We start from the raw sequence: 19,837 nt of genomic DNA, 5'->3' as shown, positions 1-19,837 counted from the left end.
AAGTTAGACAGCCAGCTTAAAAACAACAGGTTTTACGCTTTTATTTACTTGCGGGGCTTTAAAAAAAATCTATCTGGGAATAGTTAGCATTAGCAGTCAGCTGTCTGCTGTTAACTGACTGGCTTGTGGCATTACAGAATATAGCTAACACTATTCAATCATGTCATAAAATGACTAGGGAATACAAATCAAAGTCATATAATGCAAAAAGAATAGGTGTTTTTTTATATATTAGTGATGGTATTATTGCATTCATTAAAGTAAGGCTGAGATCTGTGAATGTGGCGATACATTGCAACAAAAACAAAAAAACTGTTTGCCAGATTACCAAAACTCCTCGTTTAAAACATAAGTCATTATTCCCTCATTAACAGGGAAACTGTGAGGGCCCCACCACGGCAAGCACAGTAGGTCAAAGATGAAGCAAAGCTGTTCGCTGTGAACTAAAATGGTGGTTTGGGTTATATTTGTATCGTTTGCCTTCAATTCTCTCTTCTAATGAAAGCTTTAGTGCTTGTGTTGCCTACATAATACAATAATATGAACAAACAATTGTTCAGAGAGAAGACAAAGGAAAAAAATGGAGGGGGCGTCTTGTTGTTGGTTTGAGATTTCAAGAAGTGTAAACCTTTCCACAGAGCTAATGACGGACCATCAGCCCCCAATACTAAAACAAGCATCACACAGTAAATTAACAAGCATCAGGGAAGTGTTTTTCCACAACATTAAATTGCATTTGCATGCACCGAGCACTGGCTACCTGCATGTGTGGAAGAGAGAGAAGTACAGTCAGTATGGGTATGGCTGGCCAGTCTTTGTACAGCATGTCATCACTCTGAAATTAAATGAATACATCACTCTGTGGCTGCGCCGAGCAGCGTCTGACAGCCCGTCTCTCCGCCGTGCTGCAGGAGACAGAGCCTCTTGTCAGCTGGAGAAGAATTATTTGCATCGAGCAAGGAGTAAAGCGAGAACGAGGACTCTCTAGTTTTGCCCTCTCCCACTGATGGAAGCCTCCTCCAGAGGCTGGAATCACTGAACGAGCCGAAAACACCGTTATCCTGATTTGACTCATGAAATAATCATCAAAGGCATTAACTCCACTTCACAGCAAGCGCTTATTTTATGAAGCATTTAGTGGTAGCTATTGTATCCCTGCATTACAGCATATTTAATGAGGGGGAATAATCTGTTGGCAGGCAGTCCATTTGTTACTAATTGTGTAGTCCGACTGACACTCAAAATGACATATCTGTTTTGGTGCTTTCTCTGTACAGAATCAAAAACAATGAGCCTTATCACCATTTTAAGGACTTGCTTTTCATCAAAATGCTTACAGAACCAGCATTTCAAACAGCCATTTTGTTGTGGACCAATCATACCTTCAATGTGATCCGCAGCTTTCGAAAACAATTAACAAATAATTTTGCATATCAAAGACAAGAGACAAGATGTTGGATTGAGGGAGACTTGATAGACTTGATAGACTATACTATTTTCCTTAACAAATATGCCCTTGAAAAGAAGATGTGCATGAATGAGCACGAAGAGATAGAAGTGAGAACATTAAGATGATTTAACCAAATAGTTGCTAGTGAACAATAAGCATCAGACAACGGATAATGGGAAAGGCTCTTATGGACGCATTGCTTATATCCACAACATTTGGACAAGAAACTCTGCACTTCTAAGCCAATTGCTAAGCCAATAGAGATGCAATCAGTCTAAGACTGTCTGCCTATCAAAGCAAAGCTCCTGAATTGGGCCACAGCTTTAGATTTCCTACTAATTTATATTTAACAACAAAGAAAAGATAACGCAAGTTTTCCTTTAAGACTACATATTAAACATCACTGCTATATTGTCTCTTAAGGCATGGTGGATAAAGCATTTTCCAAATACATCTATGTCATACTGTATTTTATAGGGAAATGTGAGGAGTTTCTCGGCACAATGTAACATGAAACCGACTTGCTGTGAGCCATACCTTTTTGCACCCTTCAACTACAGATATGGTGATTTTGCAGGTGAAAAATTGGATTTCCTGCTTCACGACTATCCTAAATTCAAATAGAGACACCTTGAATTTATATTTTCATCAAAAGCACTCCCGGTGACATGGTGACATGGCAATTCAACAATAAATCCTGCATGTTCACACCTATGTTCTAATCTGTAACAGCAGTCTTTCTCATTAGCTGCACATCATAAGAAATAAATATCTAATTGTTTGACTTTTCACAAGCAATTAATTTATCCCCAGTGATGACAACATTATTAATAATCCGGGACATACGGAGGAGACGTAATGCTCATGGATCCCCATATTTTCCTCACTGTACTATAAATGTGCTGGGAGCAGAGGAGATGGTTCAAACTGCTGAGTAATAAATAAACAAGCACAGAGGAAGGGTCGCAGGCTGTGAGTTGGGGTGAAGATTGTCAGATGTGTAAGGGTCTCAGGAAAGTGGTGACAGCTCTGGGAAAAAAGCTGGAGAGGTGACTAGTGGTCTTCATCAAAATGCACTTGCATCTAGAAAGGTTTCTGAAATAAAAGGCTGACCAAGAGTGCTGGGTTGGCTGCAAATCATCCTGTCCTTTTTCTTCAGCCAAGGTGTCAAGCAGCTATTCCACGGAGGACAGCTGACAGACAATTATCTGCTCAATAGGGAGGTCAACACTCTGGAGCTTGTCCGTGGAACGGGAGGAGAAGGAGGGGAAGGACAGATACCGCGATGGGAAAACCCACCAATGCCTTTAGTTACTGACCTGGAAAATGGGGCCAGGATTGGTTGTGAGGTATTGCGCTTCAGATCCGTGATGGGAGTTTCAGGATTTGGCAGATTATCTCATCGGATGGTGGTGGAAAATAGGTGTAACTTTCATTTATAGATCAACTGGAAGTGTTGAGCAGAAGCAAATGATTTGTTGTGAACACAGACTGCCTCAGGTTCCTGGTGATGAGGTGAATCAGGGCAGTGATGCCCCCAGGTTTAAACAGTTGATGGATACGCCGGAGAGGGTGAAATTACAGGGTGCAGAGGAGTAAATAAAATAAATCCACATGGGTGCTTCTTCACAAAATCAAAGATACGGCTCAGGAATACATCTCCGGGCATTTTTAACCCTGGTATTCCTGAAGAGTTCAGCTATTTATTGAGTTGAGATACTATGGGATTGTGAATCAATGATCAACATGGGCCAAGGCAATTGTTCTTTAATGACCATGGGAGCTTGCCCCGTAAGAGACAAGGGGTAGCATACGTATTCAGATCCGTTACTTAAGAAAAACCACACTGGAAATATGGAAAGTAAATGCATCTGCGGCAATTCGGTTGGAGAGGACGTGAACGATTTTATTTTTTTTAAGGGTTCAGACAAATGACTGAATCTTCAGTCAATTTTGATTTTAAGATATTTGTCCATAATTTGAAGTATCAAACGGAAAAATTGTGTTATTAAACATCCCAATGTTGTTTAGGAGATCTGATATGCCATAAAGCTTTTTTCTGCTGTTTTTTATTTTTGATGACGAGGGCAGCTGAGAGGCTAGTGAAGGTCTCAGGGGTCTGACTGCTGGACAGGTGAGGGAGGTCTGGCAGTCTCAGGATTCTCAGGGCAGGGGGATGCTGTCATTCAAACTGAAAGCAAACACAGCAGAGGTTTCCAGGAGCTGTGGACAGGATGAGTCTATGGTTGCTTTGTCGTTGCTAGCGAGCAGAACAAATCCTTTGTCGTGTGAGTGCAGCAGCGGCATGTGGCTGGTATTGTTTTCACCTTGTGCGTCTGTGTGGGTTATTATTGAAAAATGTGCTCCTGGAGCAACCCAGTCTCACGGCATTTCGTGTTCACCAACACAATTTTAATCTATTGATTCGTGTTCACCAACACGATTTGCTCCTTTTTTTCGTGTTCCACAGCACGATTTTAAAAGCAATGTATTTCTACTGCCTGCAGCACGTATTTTTCTCCGGTCGGGTCATGGGAGACCGGAAGCTGTGTGGTTCATAAAAACATGTTCTTACTCAATATCAAGCCACAATTATTGCTTTTATTTTAAATCGTATAATTTTGGACTTTTGTTGCCGTCTGTGAGGAAAATAAATGGGGCTCAGAGCCTCAGAATAAGGAAATCTGTATTTTAAAATATTTGTTTCCTTCTAATTCGTTATTCTTTTCAAAATAACACACTGTTATTTACTCACCAATAACACCCAATTATCCTTGCTTTTATTTATTGGTTTAATTCCATAAAATCGGGCTTTTTTGGCGTCCGTCAGGAACTGAATTTCAAAAATAAAAATAACCGGAAACAGACGTAGGCCTATAAGGGACATTTCGAGCATCATTGCGATTGTCAACATTTCTGAGTTTAGTATGGCCGAAGACACTACACTACCCATAATCCCCAGCTATCGTTTAGGACTACAGTCCCCGTAAGGTTACGCAGAGCGTCAAACAGCTGTGTGAAATGGAACGAAACCACGCCAGACTATCCAAAACTGGAATCGAACGCCCCCCCAGAACTACACATGCTGGCTATTGTGTTTCGCAAAATGTTCTATGGGACGTCTCTACTGAACGTTTTCGTTTTTCCCACAATTAGAAGTTGCAAGTATTAAACACATTGGTGTTATCAAATGTAAAACATATAATTCATAAATGGGTGAAAATCGCTTGTGTCCATAATGCGCAGCATTAATACCCACATGACAGCTCATTGTTACTTTGTAATTCTACTCCACTACAATTCAGAGGTTAACCTGGTATTTTTACTCCACTGCATTTATTTGAGTTACTTTGCAGATTCTGATTAATTATGTGAAATATAAACAACCCTTAAATCAGACTTTAGTTACACCTGAGTAAAATTCAGGTAAGGTGATTGTCAAGTGCCAACAATCAGGAGAGATATTTGATAGTTGGTGCTTGAGAAGACTAAACATGTAGCTGCAATTGACATGAATGGAAACGAGTAATAAAGTATATTCATTACTCGTTATTCTCTACTAATAGTTAATTAAAGACTGTATATTATGGCTATTTTGCACATCCCTTTCAAGATTTTCAAAGGTGTATTGACATATCATATATAACTACGGTGTAGTTATGCAATGAATGAAACACTTGGGTCACAGGTTCCTCAACAGTGCATTACAAGACATCTATCAATATGTGTGTACCTCCACCATTAAACTGTCATATTCTGCAAATTTCTTATTCTATCTACTCAGTGCTGGAATTGGGCCGGTACTCACCGGTACGCAGTACCGGCACTTCTGGTTCTGACCCATGGAGTACCGGCACTTCTTGCTCAGTACCGGCATGCTGGCGGTACTCCGGTACTCATGCACCGTGCCAGTACTCAACACTCTCCCGCCGTTCTTATTATACATCCATATATATATATACAGCCGCCCGGTACTCAGTAGATGCGTCATGAGGTGCCGAACGGACATTCTCATCGCTCTAACCGCTGGAGTTTCACAGCGGCTGTCAGCTGTTTACTCCTGTCATTCAAACAGAACCTGCTGGAGAGGGGGCGGGGCTTATCTTCTCCATGTAAATACTGTGGTGGAAACGAATATGTCAAAATTAACCTATTTGACCGTGATTTAATAGTAATACACGTTTCAAAATAATAATAATGCCGAAGTAACAACATACTGAAAACTGTTAGTAAAACCATGTTTTAATGCTTTACAATTTACATACCTAGATGCACGTGTGTTGTGTTTATGCAGCACGCCCCCGAGAGAAGGAAAGCAAGTCACGTCACAAATTAGCATTTCTAAAATGTTAGCGTGGATTAATAAAAGTGCAAAAAGACAGCGGTTGTCGCCGGAAGAAACTTCAAATACAGAGAATGCTGTGCCTGTGTTGGAAATTGTGTCTGATGGGGAGCTTTCTTTGGTTGATCCTCCTGCTCCAAGTTCTAGTGCATTAGCATTAGCACTAGCTCCGCCGCCTCCTCCAGAGCCTCTAACGTTAGCTGCTGCTGGCGCAACTGCCACCACCAACACCGAGCAAAGCGATGCACCTGACTGCTGGACAACGGACCAGGTGCAATATTTTTGCAAGACCAATGCATGGCTCCTTCTTAAAGATAAGAAGCTAGGATGTCGGATATGCAGAGATGTCAAATCTTTGGGAATACACACTGGACAAGGACTGAAACTGTCAACTGAATGGGGTGAGTGTGCAGTGTCTCATTTCGGTGTTGACAAGGGCAAACAACAAGCTAGCCTGAGAAAAAAAAATCAAAGAACATAAAGAATCACAAGCCCATGTAAAAGCTGCTGACATCCTTACATCTGCTTCACGTGAAACTATTCAACATCAAGTGCAGTCTATGCATAAATCTGAATTAGACACCACTATCAGAGTTTTTCGAACGGCATATAAAATTGGCAAACATAGCCGGCCATTCACAGACATGCCAATTGATTTGAATGTACAGAAACTGAATGGGCTGAACGTGGGCAGGGTTTTGCACTCCAATAAAACCTGTGGCGAAATCATCGACCACATAGCTCATGAGCTGAAGAAAAAAATGGCAAAAGACATTACAGAAAACCAAAGAAAACTCTGTGTTTTGGTCGATGAATCTACCACTATTAGTGGTAAAACGGTGCTTGTTGTGTGTCTACGCTCAGCATTAGCTGATGCTGAGCCCGAAACGTTTTTTTGGGAGCTGATCGAGTTGGATGGAACAACGGCTGATGACATCACAAAGGCGTTAATGGAGTGTCTTGGAAGAGATTTTAACGAGGACTTTTTAGGTCAGTGTTTCGTTTCTTTTGCATGTGATGGGGCTTCAGTCATGCTAGGGAAGAGAACAGGCGTTGCTACCCAGTTGTGTAGTAAATTCCCAAGCCTGTTTGTGTGGCACTGCTCCAATCATCGTCTAGAGTTGGCAGTTGGGGATGTGGTCAAGGAGGTCTCAGGGCTCAATCATTTCCAGATCTTTTTTGACAAACTCTATTCCTTGTTCCATGCCTCCCCCAAAAATCAGAGGCAGTTAGCGCAGTGTGCGCAAGCAGTCGGACAGCGTCTCCTGGTGATAGGGCGTGTTTTGTCCATCCGCTGGGTGGCTTCAAGTGAAAGGAGCGTCAGAGCAGTCTGGGAAAACTACCGAGTGCTTCATGATCACTTCACAAATGCTGCAAACGACACGAGCAGGGATTCCAGAGACAGAGCAAAGTACAAGGGCCTGGATGATGTGCTCACATCTGCAACGTTTGTCAGCAATCTGGGACTGATGTACGATGCGCTCACAGAGCTCAGCAACCTCTCTCGGCAACTCCAAAAAAGAGAGATGACACTGCCTACAGCAGATAGGCTCTTAACTCGAGAAATACGAGTTTTTGAATCCATGGTCACCATGCCTGGCCCACACATGACTACAGTTCATACAGCTCTAGCTGAGAAGTCCTTCAAGGGTGTTGCCTTGCGTGAGAATGGCAGGCTTGTACAGATTCATGCAGGTCAGTTTTTCCGCAGTATGGTAGAGAATCTGAGACACAGAATGACTTCCACAACCTCCTCTCATGTCAGCACAAGAGAAATCCCATTACATGGCCGGGAGGCCCGGGACAATCAGCTAATCCAGGACATGAAAGTTATCCATCCTGGAAGTTGGCCTGAAGAGGAGTTAGACGTACAGTATGGGGACGTAGAGGTGCTACGTTTGTGCGAAGTGCTGAAAGTGGACAGAAGAGAGACTGTTCAGGGCTTTCGCGAATACAAGGAAACCAGGGCATCCCGTACACCTGCTGCCATGGAGCCTCTACTGAAAGCAGTCCGAACCATCGCTGTCTCCACTAGTGAGTGTGAGCGGGCATTCAGCTGCATGAACGATATCCTTACTGCAAAAAGGAATGCTCTCTCTGTCAGCCGACTGTCCAGCCTGGTTTTCATTAAATGTAATGGACCATCACTAGGACAGTTCAATCCGGAACAGTATGTGAGGTCCTGGCTGGCAAAGGGAAGGAGAAGTGCTGATGAAAGAGCCTGTCCAGCTCCAGCCCCTGATACTGATGTCCCCAAGGCCTTCTGGAGCCTTTTCTAACAATGTGAAGTATATTGCAAAGCAGCTCACCCAGTGAGAAGACTTTTGGCATAATGTGCCGATTTGTACAGATCCTGGAGATAGAAGGACTTCAGACCAACCAGGGAGTTATCTGATCAGCTTGGTGTTCAATGTAACTCTTTACCATGGCTCAGACTTTGTTACTTGCAGTTACAGTTTCTCATTTTAGATTGTGCAAATTTTGCATTTGTTTTTACATGTTCTTTGTTCATGCTCTTTATCATTTTTCTGAGTTGGAAAGTTAGATTGCATCATAGTTTACTTTATACATATGTGTATTCTTCAGTGGTGAAGTATATTGCAAAGCAGCTCAGCCATGTGAGAAGACTTTTGGCACTTTTTCGTTTTTCGTTTTCTGAGTTGGAAAGTTAGATTGCATTCAAAATGTACAGAAATACTTAATTTTGTTAAAGCTTTTTATAAAAAATGCTTCTGACCAGAGCTTTGTTTCCTTGTCATTCATGTTGAACACCACCAGAGGGGCTCTCACCTGAAAGGTCTCTGCTTCATGTGTCTTCAGCAGAAGATCTAGACTTTGATTGCTATATTTTCAGTTAATATTGACCTTACTGAGCTTTAGCCATATCCGCTGCCTATCATAAAAAATGTTAAGTACAGTGAACCTTTCTAAAATATACAGTAGTAAAGAGACAAACCCACCAGCATTATAGTAGCCAAATTCTTGTTTGTGGGCTGTATATATAAAATTGACTTGAAAAAGTTGCTGATTTTAGAGTACTGGCACCTTTTTCATTCCAATTCAAGCACTGATCTACATACATAAGAGTATAATTCATATGTATAATATCAGTTAAAATAAGTGCTTCAACATAGTTAACATTGCAGGAAAGCAATATATTAGACGTTAAGTACTTTGTCAGGCTTAATATTTATCTGTAGATAGATACCCCCAAAGTTTTTTTCTTATTTAAAAGAAGACCTTAATCTGTTATTTAATGTTTAAATAAAGGTTAATTCGTTTTTCTGTTTTGCACCTCCTCCTATTAATATCTTTGTACATTCTGCACTAAACTGTTTTATTGTAGAGATCACTTATAGTATCTTCTTGATTTTTTATATTCTATATTTATACTTTCCCCCTATGAAAGTTTGTACTCTTAATATTTTTTTAATCAAATAAAACACAATAATTCAATAACGTGCTTTAACCACTAGGAGGTGCACACAAGGTACACACAGCCATAATAACTTTGTATTATTAGTGTAGGACACTTATGTTTTCGTACAACATCTGAAGATGTGTAGTTTTATGCATGCTTTCACATAATTTTACAGCATATTGCTATACTATTTCAGACTCAGTATTTACATTCTTACATTCAAAGAAAATCAGTAATATCTTTAAAAACTACAGTCCTTTTATATCAGCTGTGCACCGTTATGGTGTAAATATAACCTATCTGTGAATTAGATCAAATGTGAAAGTCAGCCGAATTAGTGTTGATACTGCAAGGAGACGTATTGTGTGAAGAGAAATTGAAGATGTTGTTTAATTGTTGAATATATTTATGATCCACGTCAAGTATTCAGTTTCGGCGGCATTTTCTCAGTTTTTCCAAAGGTCTTCTCATCAGGGCTCTATAAATAAAGAACTACGGCAGATCTGTAATATACAATGCAGTCGAACCGTGTATTACAATGCCGTTATGTGATGACTTTCAAAGAGAAAAGCAAGAGCGCTCGGAATTAAGTATTATTTTATTCTTTTAAAATGTTTTCCGGATTTCATATCATATAAACACCAAATCCCAGCATGCATTGCGGCTAAAACATCCAATAAGCGAGCTTAAAACCATAGCTGAGGATCTTGGGTAATCGCTCGAAATGCCTACGTCTGTTTCCGGTTATTTTTATTTTTGAAATTCAGTTCCTGACGGACGCCAAAAAAGCCCGAGATTATGGAATCAAACCAATAAATAAAAGCAATGATAATTGTGTGTTATTGGTGAGTAAATAACAGTGTGTTATTTTGAAAAGAATAACAAATTAGAAGGAAAAAAAGATTTAAAAAATACAGATTTCAGTATCCTGAGGCTCTGAGCCCCATTTATTTTCCTCACAGACGGCAACAAAAGTCCGAAATTATACGATTTCAAATAAAAGCAATAACTGTGGCTTGATATTGAGTAAGAACATGTTTTTATGAACCACACAGCTTCCGGTCTCCCACGACCCGACCGGAGAAAAAGACGTGCTGCAGGCAGTAGAAATACATTGCTTTTAAAATCGTGCTGTGCAACACGAAAAAAAGGGGCAAATCGTGTTGGGGAACACGAATCAATAGATTAAAAATCGTGTTGGTGAACACGAAATGCCGTGAGACTGGGTTGCCTGGAGACACCTATGATTTCAGGAACTACCACAGAAGTTGTTTGAAGTGGACAGGATGTTAAAGATGGGGTCCGAGGAAGGGCGCAAAAGTAGTGGGATTAGCTGCCATTAACTTTAAGTCCCTGGATTGATATGCTTTTGTGGTGTAGTCCTATCGCAAGATGGTTTTCTAATTTATTTTTCCTTATTTTTGTCTTGATGTTCATCAGGGTTCTCTAAATATAGGTTATTTTAGCAAAGCTAGAGCTTCTATTCCGATTCATGTGTTTATTTCTTTTTTTGAAGGATGCTTCAGAGAAATGGAAGCAGCAACTGTCAAACCAAATGCTTATGTCAACTATCTTGAGCATCTAAGAGAATTTAGATGTGCCCCAGGGCTTTTATTTTCTATCGGCAAATTGCATCATCTGAATGATCCAGGTTGGCCTGTCAAGCCAAATCTACCATTTGTTGCTTGGGAATTCATGAATACTGTACAGTATTTTAGAGGTCCATTGTACCCAAAAAGCAGTTGATAAATCACAGGAAATATATACTTATTTCACCAAAAAACAATGATCAGTTATCATTGAAAAGGTCTAAAATACAACCAGTTAATGGTTCACTTATGTTGGCTGGGGCACACCTACTCTCTCATAGTCTCATGTAATACATCTGATTGGACTAAACCCAGCAGGCTTGTCTCATTTCAAACCTTTATTTATCCAGTCTGAGCTGGAGATACTGTTTGACTGGAGTAACCCCAACACTGCTTTCTTGTAGCGATAACAGGAGGCACTGTCACTACTTTAATACTATACTGTGCTTAAATCACTAATGAACAATAAGTCTATAACACTGCACAATGTCGACTTTGATTACATGTAATATGAAAGCTCTTTAGCAAGTAGCCAGTTAAAAGTTGGAACATCTTGCAGTTTAAGAGCTAGATATTTTAATCAAGAGTAGGTGGAGTCACCTATTACAACTGGACTCACATTCATCAAGTGGACAAAAACACAACTCCGACTCATATCCTAGATTACTGTGTGTCTCCTGGATGTGAACAATGATGTTGCTGTTATGTTAGAAAGCAACTTGATAAAGTTGTGGGTTTGCCACCTGTTATTGGTTGAAAAACTAAGTGTACGTTAAGTCCTGTTAACCGTAATGTTATCAATGGTCTGCAATTATATGATAGTACACATACATTCTAAAGAACATTCTGAGAAATATAGAGAATCATTGTAAGTCAGACTTAGTAGTTGTTTTTTCTTGAAGACAATACTACCAAAGAATATCCAGGGAGTTCAGAGTGGAAACTGGAATATGTCTGAGGTGAGAGGTGCAGCTATACTCCATGGGGAAGATCAGGAGTTCAGGATAGAAGCCAGAAGGTTTCCTGTCTCTAAGATTCACACAAATCCTATCCATGGCAAAACACATTTAGAAAAATTCAGCAGAAGAAAATGAAGTAAAAAATGAACAGACAGATCAGTGATTCAATATGCAGCCAGACACAACAAAGAACAGGCCATTTTATTACATTTTAAGCACTAAATGATGTTACAAATAGACGTGATTATGTAAAGAATTATAAAAAGGACAAACTCTTATGGCATTCTGTTGAGTTTTCATTTTAAATACGTGTTGTAACTTGTTCCTGTAGCCTACTCATATTCAAATATTGCAGCGTGGCAGATATTGACTGCTTCAAACTTCTCCCTGCTTACTCGCCAGTATTCCCAAACTTTCCACACAAAGTCTGATTGAACAAGTCCCTTTCCTCCATCCCTCAGTGTGTTTCAATGTACACCTCATGTTGACTTCAGGTCAGCATGTTCCCTTGAAAGAGAAGAACCTGTAAGTGCTTTTAGACAGGTATGTCGAGTGACAAAAGGGCACGCCGATGAACAGAGCAGCTGGAAGAGCTGGCTGAGCATCTGAGTTGTCTAAGTACTCAGGTGCATTGGAACGCTGGGCTTTGAGTTAGTTCATCACAGAGCTACTGCCACTTGCTGACAATAAGAGTGTTACTTGGCTCAAGAAAACTGCTGGCTTTGCAGAAACAGGCTTCTTTTGTTGTATTCAGCCTATAGGAGCAGCCTTCCTTTCCATTCCCCAGTGCCGGGCACAAGGGGAAAAAAATGAGGTTTCTTCTGCTTTTGCAGCGGGTAGCCAGAAATGCCTGCACTCAAAAGACGTTTTTACTTTGAGGATGAGGAGTGCGGAGGACGAGAGGAGGGAGGAGAGGAGGATATTATCATATTGAAGAAGCAGAGCTGGCAGAGGAGGTGGGAGGGAAGAGAGGACGGTTTGATTGTGCTGAGAGAAAGATGAAGAAGTAAAAAGAGACACAGAAGGAATGTATGATTGGATTTGGCCGAGCGGTGAAGCTAGCTTTCTGTTAGCTGGGTGAATGGGAGGCTGTGCTATAATGGGAAAGAATGGGCAGCGGTGGACGGCTCTAATAGGGCCTTCAGAGAGGATTCAGAGGTTCAGAACAAATCCTCGGTCACAATGGAGCACAGGTCTCCACCGAGCCAGGCAAGGCTCTGTCCATCCCGACAAATGTAATTAGCCTCACAGTGTGGCACCAACAGCTTCACTCAAAATGTCCTCAGCCTGCTGCTTCTTGGCTACATTTGCCTCACAATATCTCCTTAGTCAACAATATAGAATATGTGAAGGGAAAGGATGGCTTTAGAAAACAAGTAACTGAATAGAGGTCTATTCTGCTATAAGTAGGAAATAAATGTCTGAATATTCAGTCTATGTTTCACTGATAAATGTCTTCAGTTAACCAACATAACATGAACTAAAGCATTTTCTTCTTACCCCATGGTGTCTGTCCATCCAGAACACAGTTTTTGTTGTGTTTATGTTCAAAATACATTTCTGACCTCCTGCTAAATTATGAACCATCCAGATCTCTCAGGTCTTCAGGGACTGGTCAGCTTTCTGTCCCCAGAGTCAGAACTAAACATGGTAAAGCAGCGTTCAGTTATTATGCTCCAAATATCTGGAACAAACTCCCAGAAACCTGCAGGTCCGCTGCAACTCTGACTACTTTTAAATCCAGACTAAAGACTTTTCTTTTTGCCGCTGCTTTTAATTGAACTATTCACATCTTAGACTGCACTGTAACTTTTATCCATGTATTTTTTCTTTTAATGTTTATTTTATTATCTTTTCTTTTTAATGACTGATTTTAAATGTCATTTTCTTAATGTCTTTCATTTTTTGTAAAGCACTTTGAATTGCTTTTGTTTTTGCTCCTATTTTTCATGAGATGAACTCAAAGATCTAAAACATTTTCTATATACACAAAATAACCATTTCTCTCAAATATTGTTCACAAATCTGAAAAAATCTGTGATAGTGAGCACTTCTCCTTTGCCGAGATAATCCATCCCACCTCACAGGTGTGGCATATCAAGATGTTGATTAGACAGCATGAATATTGGGATGTTTTCAGCCTCCAGGAATTGTGTACAGATCCTTGCAACATGGGGCCGTGCATTATCATGCTGCAACATGAGGTGATGGTCGTGGATGAATGGCACAACAATGGGCCTCAGGATCTCGTCACGGTATCTCTGTGCATTCACAATGCCATCAATAAAATGCACCTGTGTTCGTCGTCCATAACATACGCCTGCCCATACCATAACCCCACCACCACCATGGGCCACTCGATTCACAACATTGACATCAGAAAACCGCTCACCCACACGACGCCACACACGCTGTCTGCCATCTGCCCTGAACAGTGAAAACCGGGATTCATCCGTGAAGAGAACACCTCTCCAACGTGCCAGACGCCATCGAATGTTAGCATTTGCCCACTCAAGTCGGTTACGACGACGAACCGGAGTCAGGTCGAGACCCCGATGAGGACGACGAGCATGCAGATGAGCTTCCCTGAGACGGTTTCTGACAGTTTGTGCAGACATTCTTTGGTTATGCAAACCGATTGTTGCAGCAGCTGTCCGAGTGGCTGGTCTCAGACGATCTTGGAGGTGAACATGCTGGATGTGGAGGTCCTGGGCTGGTGTGGTTACACGTGGTCTGCGGTTGTGAGGCCGGTTGGATGTACTGCCAAATTCTCTGAAACGCCTTTGGAGACGGCTTATGGTAGAGAAATGAACATTCAATTCACGGGCAACAGCTCTGGTGGACATTCCTGCTGTCAGCATGCCAATTGCACGCTCCCTCAAAACTTGCGACATCTGTGGCATTGTGCTGTGTGATAAAACTGCACGTTTCAGAGTGGCCTTTTATTGTGGCCAGCCTAAGGCACACCTGTGCAATAATCATGCTGTCTAATCAGCATCTTGATATGCCACACCTGTGAGGTGGGATGGATTATCTCGGCAAAGGAGAAGTGCTCACTATCACAGATTTTTTCAGATTTGTGAACAATATTTGAGAGAAATGGTTATTTTGTGTATATAGAAAATGTTTTCGATCTTTGAGTTCATCTCATGAAAAATGGGAGCAAAAACAAAAGTGTTGCATTTATATCTTTATTCAGTGTAAATAAACTTGCCTTGCCTTATGTTGTGTTGAGATTTTGAAATGTAAATGTTTTTCAACTCATGATTCTTTCCAGAAACAGTATTCCAATATTTTTGGATTATCTACTGATCTCAATGTGAACAGACATTGTTATGTCACAGCAAATGCTCTTAAGCAGAAGGGTATGGTGGAGAAATTGGTCAAGAAACCTGCCCTGGAAGACAATTGTAAACATTATTTTTGCCTATACCAAAGCATGAACAACATTTTTCTCTGAAATAGTACTTACCTAATATTATGTTACTTAACCTTACACATATTGATGGCAGATCAGAAAAAACACCTTTTGGATGCACTGACAAACATCGCCTGGCAGAGGTCCTCAGGTATTGACACATTTACTCTACTCTGAAATGCATTTATATTATTTCCCTACATAATGTATCTGTGTTTAATATATGTATTTGTATGTCTAAACTGATGAAATAAATATGATAGACCATTTAGCAGTAAGGGTTAGATCAATATGATATTGAGGATTTTTGGTTAATGTTAGGTTTGTTTGTGCTTGTAATGTTTCTGTATAATACGTGAACTATGTCAAATAGAAATCAGTATTGATGTATTGGTGTAAATACTTTATATTTAATGTCTGGACCCTTATTCTCTAGCCTCCTATAGCTTAGCAGGGTTTCCCATTTCACACGTCTCCATTATGTCTTATGATTGTATTTGTATTGAAACGTGTGAATTACTAAATAAATGAAATAAACAGAGTGAATTGGATCAGATTGACCTCATATTTCTTATTTTTTAAATCTATGAGATATCATGTGTTTTTTTTGTGAGGGTTAGAGGACTTATTGTTCATAATACTGCTCTGTCTGAGTATGGCCGAGTGCCTGTAATGCAACATTTGCTTAGTCGGAGCACTCCTCCGAGCTACATGCTGGATGGTGCATGTCATTGTGCCTGAAAGAAAAGGACCGTACAGCACACAGTTATCCAGATCCATTACGCCTCGCTGTTGTTTGGCCAGCCTGCTGTGTGGCAAATATGCCAGCAGGTTACATGAGAAAGAAAGGGGCATGTACACTAACAGAGAGACGGAAAGGGTACTTACAAATAAACTCTCAGGGTCACCTCAAAAGCACAGCAGGGGCCAACACATTTCTCTTCAAGTGTGGATCATAAAGTGTTTGTGCACAAGCATGTACATACCAGTTGAGATGCTTTACTTACATAAAAGTATCAATACAACAAATAAAATAAAAGTAAGCTTCAAAACTTGACTATAGAAAAAGCATGTATTGTCTGCAAAATCTACTTTGAAGTATTGAGAACTCATTGTCATTAATATGTTACTATATTATAGCAAATGTTTAGAGATGTGGGCAGCATTTTATGTTTTACCTGCAGGGAAACCTGAACTGTTATACGGTATACTCTTGTATAGTTTATATACAAAATATAATATAGTGATATCAAATATGTTGTTATTTATTGATATTGGCTTGGGAACCGAAGGGTCCTCGGTTCTAGTGCTGATCGGACCAAAATAATATGGAGTGTGGAGTGCTAACTGGAGAGGTGCCAGTTCACCTCCTGGGCACTGCTGAGGTGCCCTTGAGCAAGGCACCGAACCCCTAACTGCTCCCCGGCGCCGGACAAACTGGCAGCCTGCTCGCTCAGACATTTCTTCTAACAGAAAAATGCATGTGTTTGAATATGTATTCAGACCTACTGTGTAAAGCTCCTGTCCTGTGCATTTGTGTGTATTGTACTGTGTGTTACAGCTGAGTGAACACCTGAATTTCCCCCGGGATAAAAGAAAGGTTCATCTTCTACTTCTACTGTATGTAAGAAAGAGATAAATAAAGGGTCTTCTTCTTCCTAATTGCTTGATATACAAATGTTGTCATTCGTCTGACCTCTGCTAATTTAGTTTTTCACAAAAAAGCTTCAGTATTGTGGCTACTTATTTGAAGTTCTTTAGCAAAAAGCTGCTTTGGTCGGCGGGATAAAAAGGCATTTTTTAGTGCAGAGTAACTGGTTGTTTTGCTACATTTGAGAGGACTATAGTTTCCTACACTTCTGTCTCCGTCAGTCGAAGGGCCTCTGCTCTCTCAAAGTGTTTGATTTTGCTTTTGTCTTGACTATAAGAAATATACATACTCTCCATTGTATGCTCGCGTTGCGTGCATGTTATACAGAACTGAAGGCTTTTTCATTCAGAAGAGTGGAGGAAAATCAATGTCGCCTGCCCTTTAAAAACAATTCACAGTTGTATAGTTTCAGGGGGCTGTTCGTGATGGCGCTGCTGTCATTCACTGATGTCCTGCGGCCATGACATTCAGCGGCACACTTCCAGCCATTGTAACAAATTCAATAAGACTCCTCCAAACAGCCATGACAAGATTACCAATGTCCTGAAGAACATATATGTTTACCTATTTCTGTACACTGGTAGCTCATCACAGCTCAGTTGCAAAGCCATATATTATAGTTATCAGTTAACAGCCATATTGAGAAGCTGTATGTCTGTTTTTGCAGCATTCTACGATAAAGTTCAGCATTATCAGCATGCTTGGTATTGCCGAGTACTTCACACACATCTTACAGCCAAAATACAAGGTTATCTCTCTGCCCCGAGCTTACAGCAGGAAACGCTCCATTATTCCACCCGTAGACTTGCCCTGCCATAACACACTGATTTACACAGGCATGGAGTAATCTAACACTGATCTTTACTTTCCTACATCTCATCAACAGCCATCTGCAAACAGCTATGATTGAAATGAGAATTTAATATGAAATGAGAGCGCTTGGTAACCCATGGCAGTACAGTTGTGCAGAAAAGGAGCTGAAGGCCAAAATGAAGAGGATTACGGACGGATTACCTGTGTTCCGACTCGTGGATGGAGAAAATGACTCCTGACGTGGAGGACTTCTGCTGGATGGAGGCCAAGAAGGTAAACTCACTTTTCCTCTTGAACAGCTGCACCACTTTCTCTGTGATGTGTGCAGGGGCGTGAACTGCTCTCCCAACATCTGAAGGAATAAAGTAGAAATGGAAGTTAATCGTGAGCCTGTGTAAAGTCTTTTCACAGGCGATGTGCTGTGTGCCTCCGTCTTTTGCACTTGCCAAAAGTTGGGGCATCATATTAAGCTATCTAATCACACATGGTGAAATAACTTTACGCTTTGAAAATATATCTCATCTACTGTTCTCCCTGGCAGTATGTTTGAACAGAAAATTCCTCTGTTGATGCCAACAAGTTCCACCAAACGGATGCATGTTAATTGATACTTAGACAGTAAACTTTTTCATAGACGTGTGTGCTTTCTTATACTTAAGATAACCCTGTTCCCTCTAGAGATGTTATACTAGTTAAATCCAGCTTCTTCTGGGAAGAGCTCTGGCCCAATGTTTTGAAGTTTATTTTTAAATGTTTCTAAAGACAATTTTAGTCTTTAATAAATACATTGTTTATGGTCACTTTGTACTTAAAATTGCCAGGTTCTGTAAAAAGGCCAATTTTCTACAACATACACAGTCAGATAATGGGAGAGGTTGGAAAAAAAACAACAGTTTAGCCTAGATGTTGCTAACAAGTTCTTATTGTAATTTTTAAATATGGTAGGTAGAAGTTGAGCATGGATTTTTACAACTAATAGTTTGTGCCATAACTGCTTTGTCTGCCTTCAGATTCTCTTGAAAAAACTTTTTTTTTCGTACTTTTAATTATTTCTAGCAAGATGTCAGTGTTCTTATATGTTATTGACTGAAGTTTGTAGGTATTGCTGTTTTCATCTCCAGTAGGAGTCATGGACAATCCAACAGTGAGTTTGACAACTCTCGACTTTTAAAGCAACAATAAATGAGACAAATCACACCATAACAGTTTAAGTCTATGCGACCCTGCATTAACATAAATATAATTTTCCCATCTGCTTGTAAATTAGAATTCCAGTGATGTCTGTAAATCAGCAATAATAATTGCATGGAGGGGTCACTAGTTTGATTAGCAAACAGCCAGTTGAAAAAGAGGGATGATAGATTATGTATATGAGTGTTGGAATTCAAGCAGTTGATACAAAGAGGTTAGCAGCACATCTGTGCCAAGACCATCTAAGTGCCAATAAATCTATAGAATGCCGCATTTGCTAGGAAGAATGGGGGCTTTGTTTGTTTTTTCTTCAAATGTCCTATGTATTGTATTTCATCGAGCGCTAGATGAGTCTTAATATTGATTTTCTTCTATCCAGAGACAGTGGTTTTCATTTATGTCAATATGCTATGAGAAGAAACGTGCAGACTCGTAAACCATTCACTGATGACGCCGGAGTTTTAAAACGCATTACTGTGTAAAATTAGACACCAACAACTGGCAACCTACTCACAAAAGATGATTGCAATGCAGTGCGATTTTCTGTCTCCGATCTTCTGATTTTCTGTCTCCGATCTTGTAAAATTGCTAAAACTTTCTTTAGAGATCATTCAAATTGAAGGCGGTTAGAGGTGTTCATAGCTCATGCAAGTTGCATATCAGTTCGAATTGCTTTAACTGTAAATGACTGAAACCAGTGGCTGCCAGGAAGATACAAAACACATGGTATGGCTTTAGGATGTCAATGATGGTCCTGTAGAAGGTGCCTTCAACTTTGGTTAGAAGTGTTGACTTCTGGATGGATTGCCATAACAATGTGTTTAAATGTTCCTTGTCCACAGAGGAGGAATCATTCCAATGTTGGTTATCCCTTTTCCTATTCCCACCATGACATCTACATGTTTGGCTTTTTAGTGGAATAGAAGTACAATTGCGTGGACACTCAGGATGAATTCTAGTTACTTGTTTCATTTACTTCTCATCTTCTGCCACCATCAGGTGA

General features: G+C 40.3%; 1 protein-coding gene across 2 annotated transcripts in view; it reads right to left on the bottom strand.

Moving 5' to 3' along the window:
- Positions 1–19,837, bottom strand: part of LOC117549252 (protein kinase C-binding protein NELL1-like) — a 350,120-nt gene that overhangs the window by 290,969 nt on the left and 39,314 nt on the right. For both annotated transcript variants that reach the window (XM_034220977.1, XM_034220978.1), the window contains exon 3: positions 17,845–17,995. In XM_034220977.1, coding sequence (XP_034076868.1) covers positions 17,845–17,995 — 151 coding nt within the window. The remainder of the gene's footprint in view (positions 1–17,844; positions 17,996–19,837) is intronic.

Source organism: Gymnodraco acuticeps, unplaced genomic scaffold (genome assembly GCF_902827175.1).
Source record: "Gymnodraco acuticeps unplaced genomic scaffold, fGymAcu1.1, whole genome shotgun sequence".
NCBI classification, from domain to species: domain Eukaryota; kingdom Metazoa; phylum Chordata; class Actinopteri; order Perciformes; family Bathydraconidae; genus Gymnodraco; species Gymnodraco acuticeps.
This window is presented reverse-complemented; position numbering and strand designations above follow the sequence as displayed.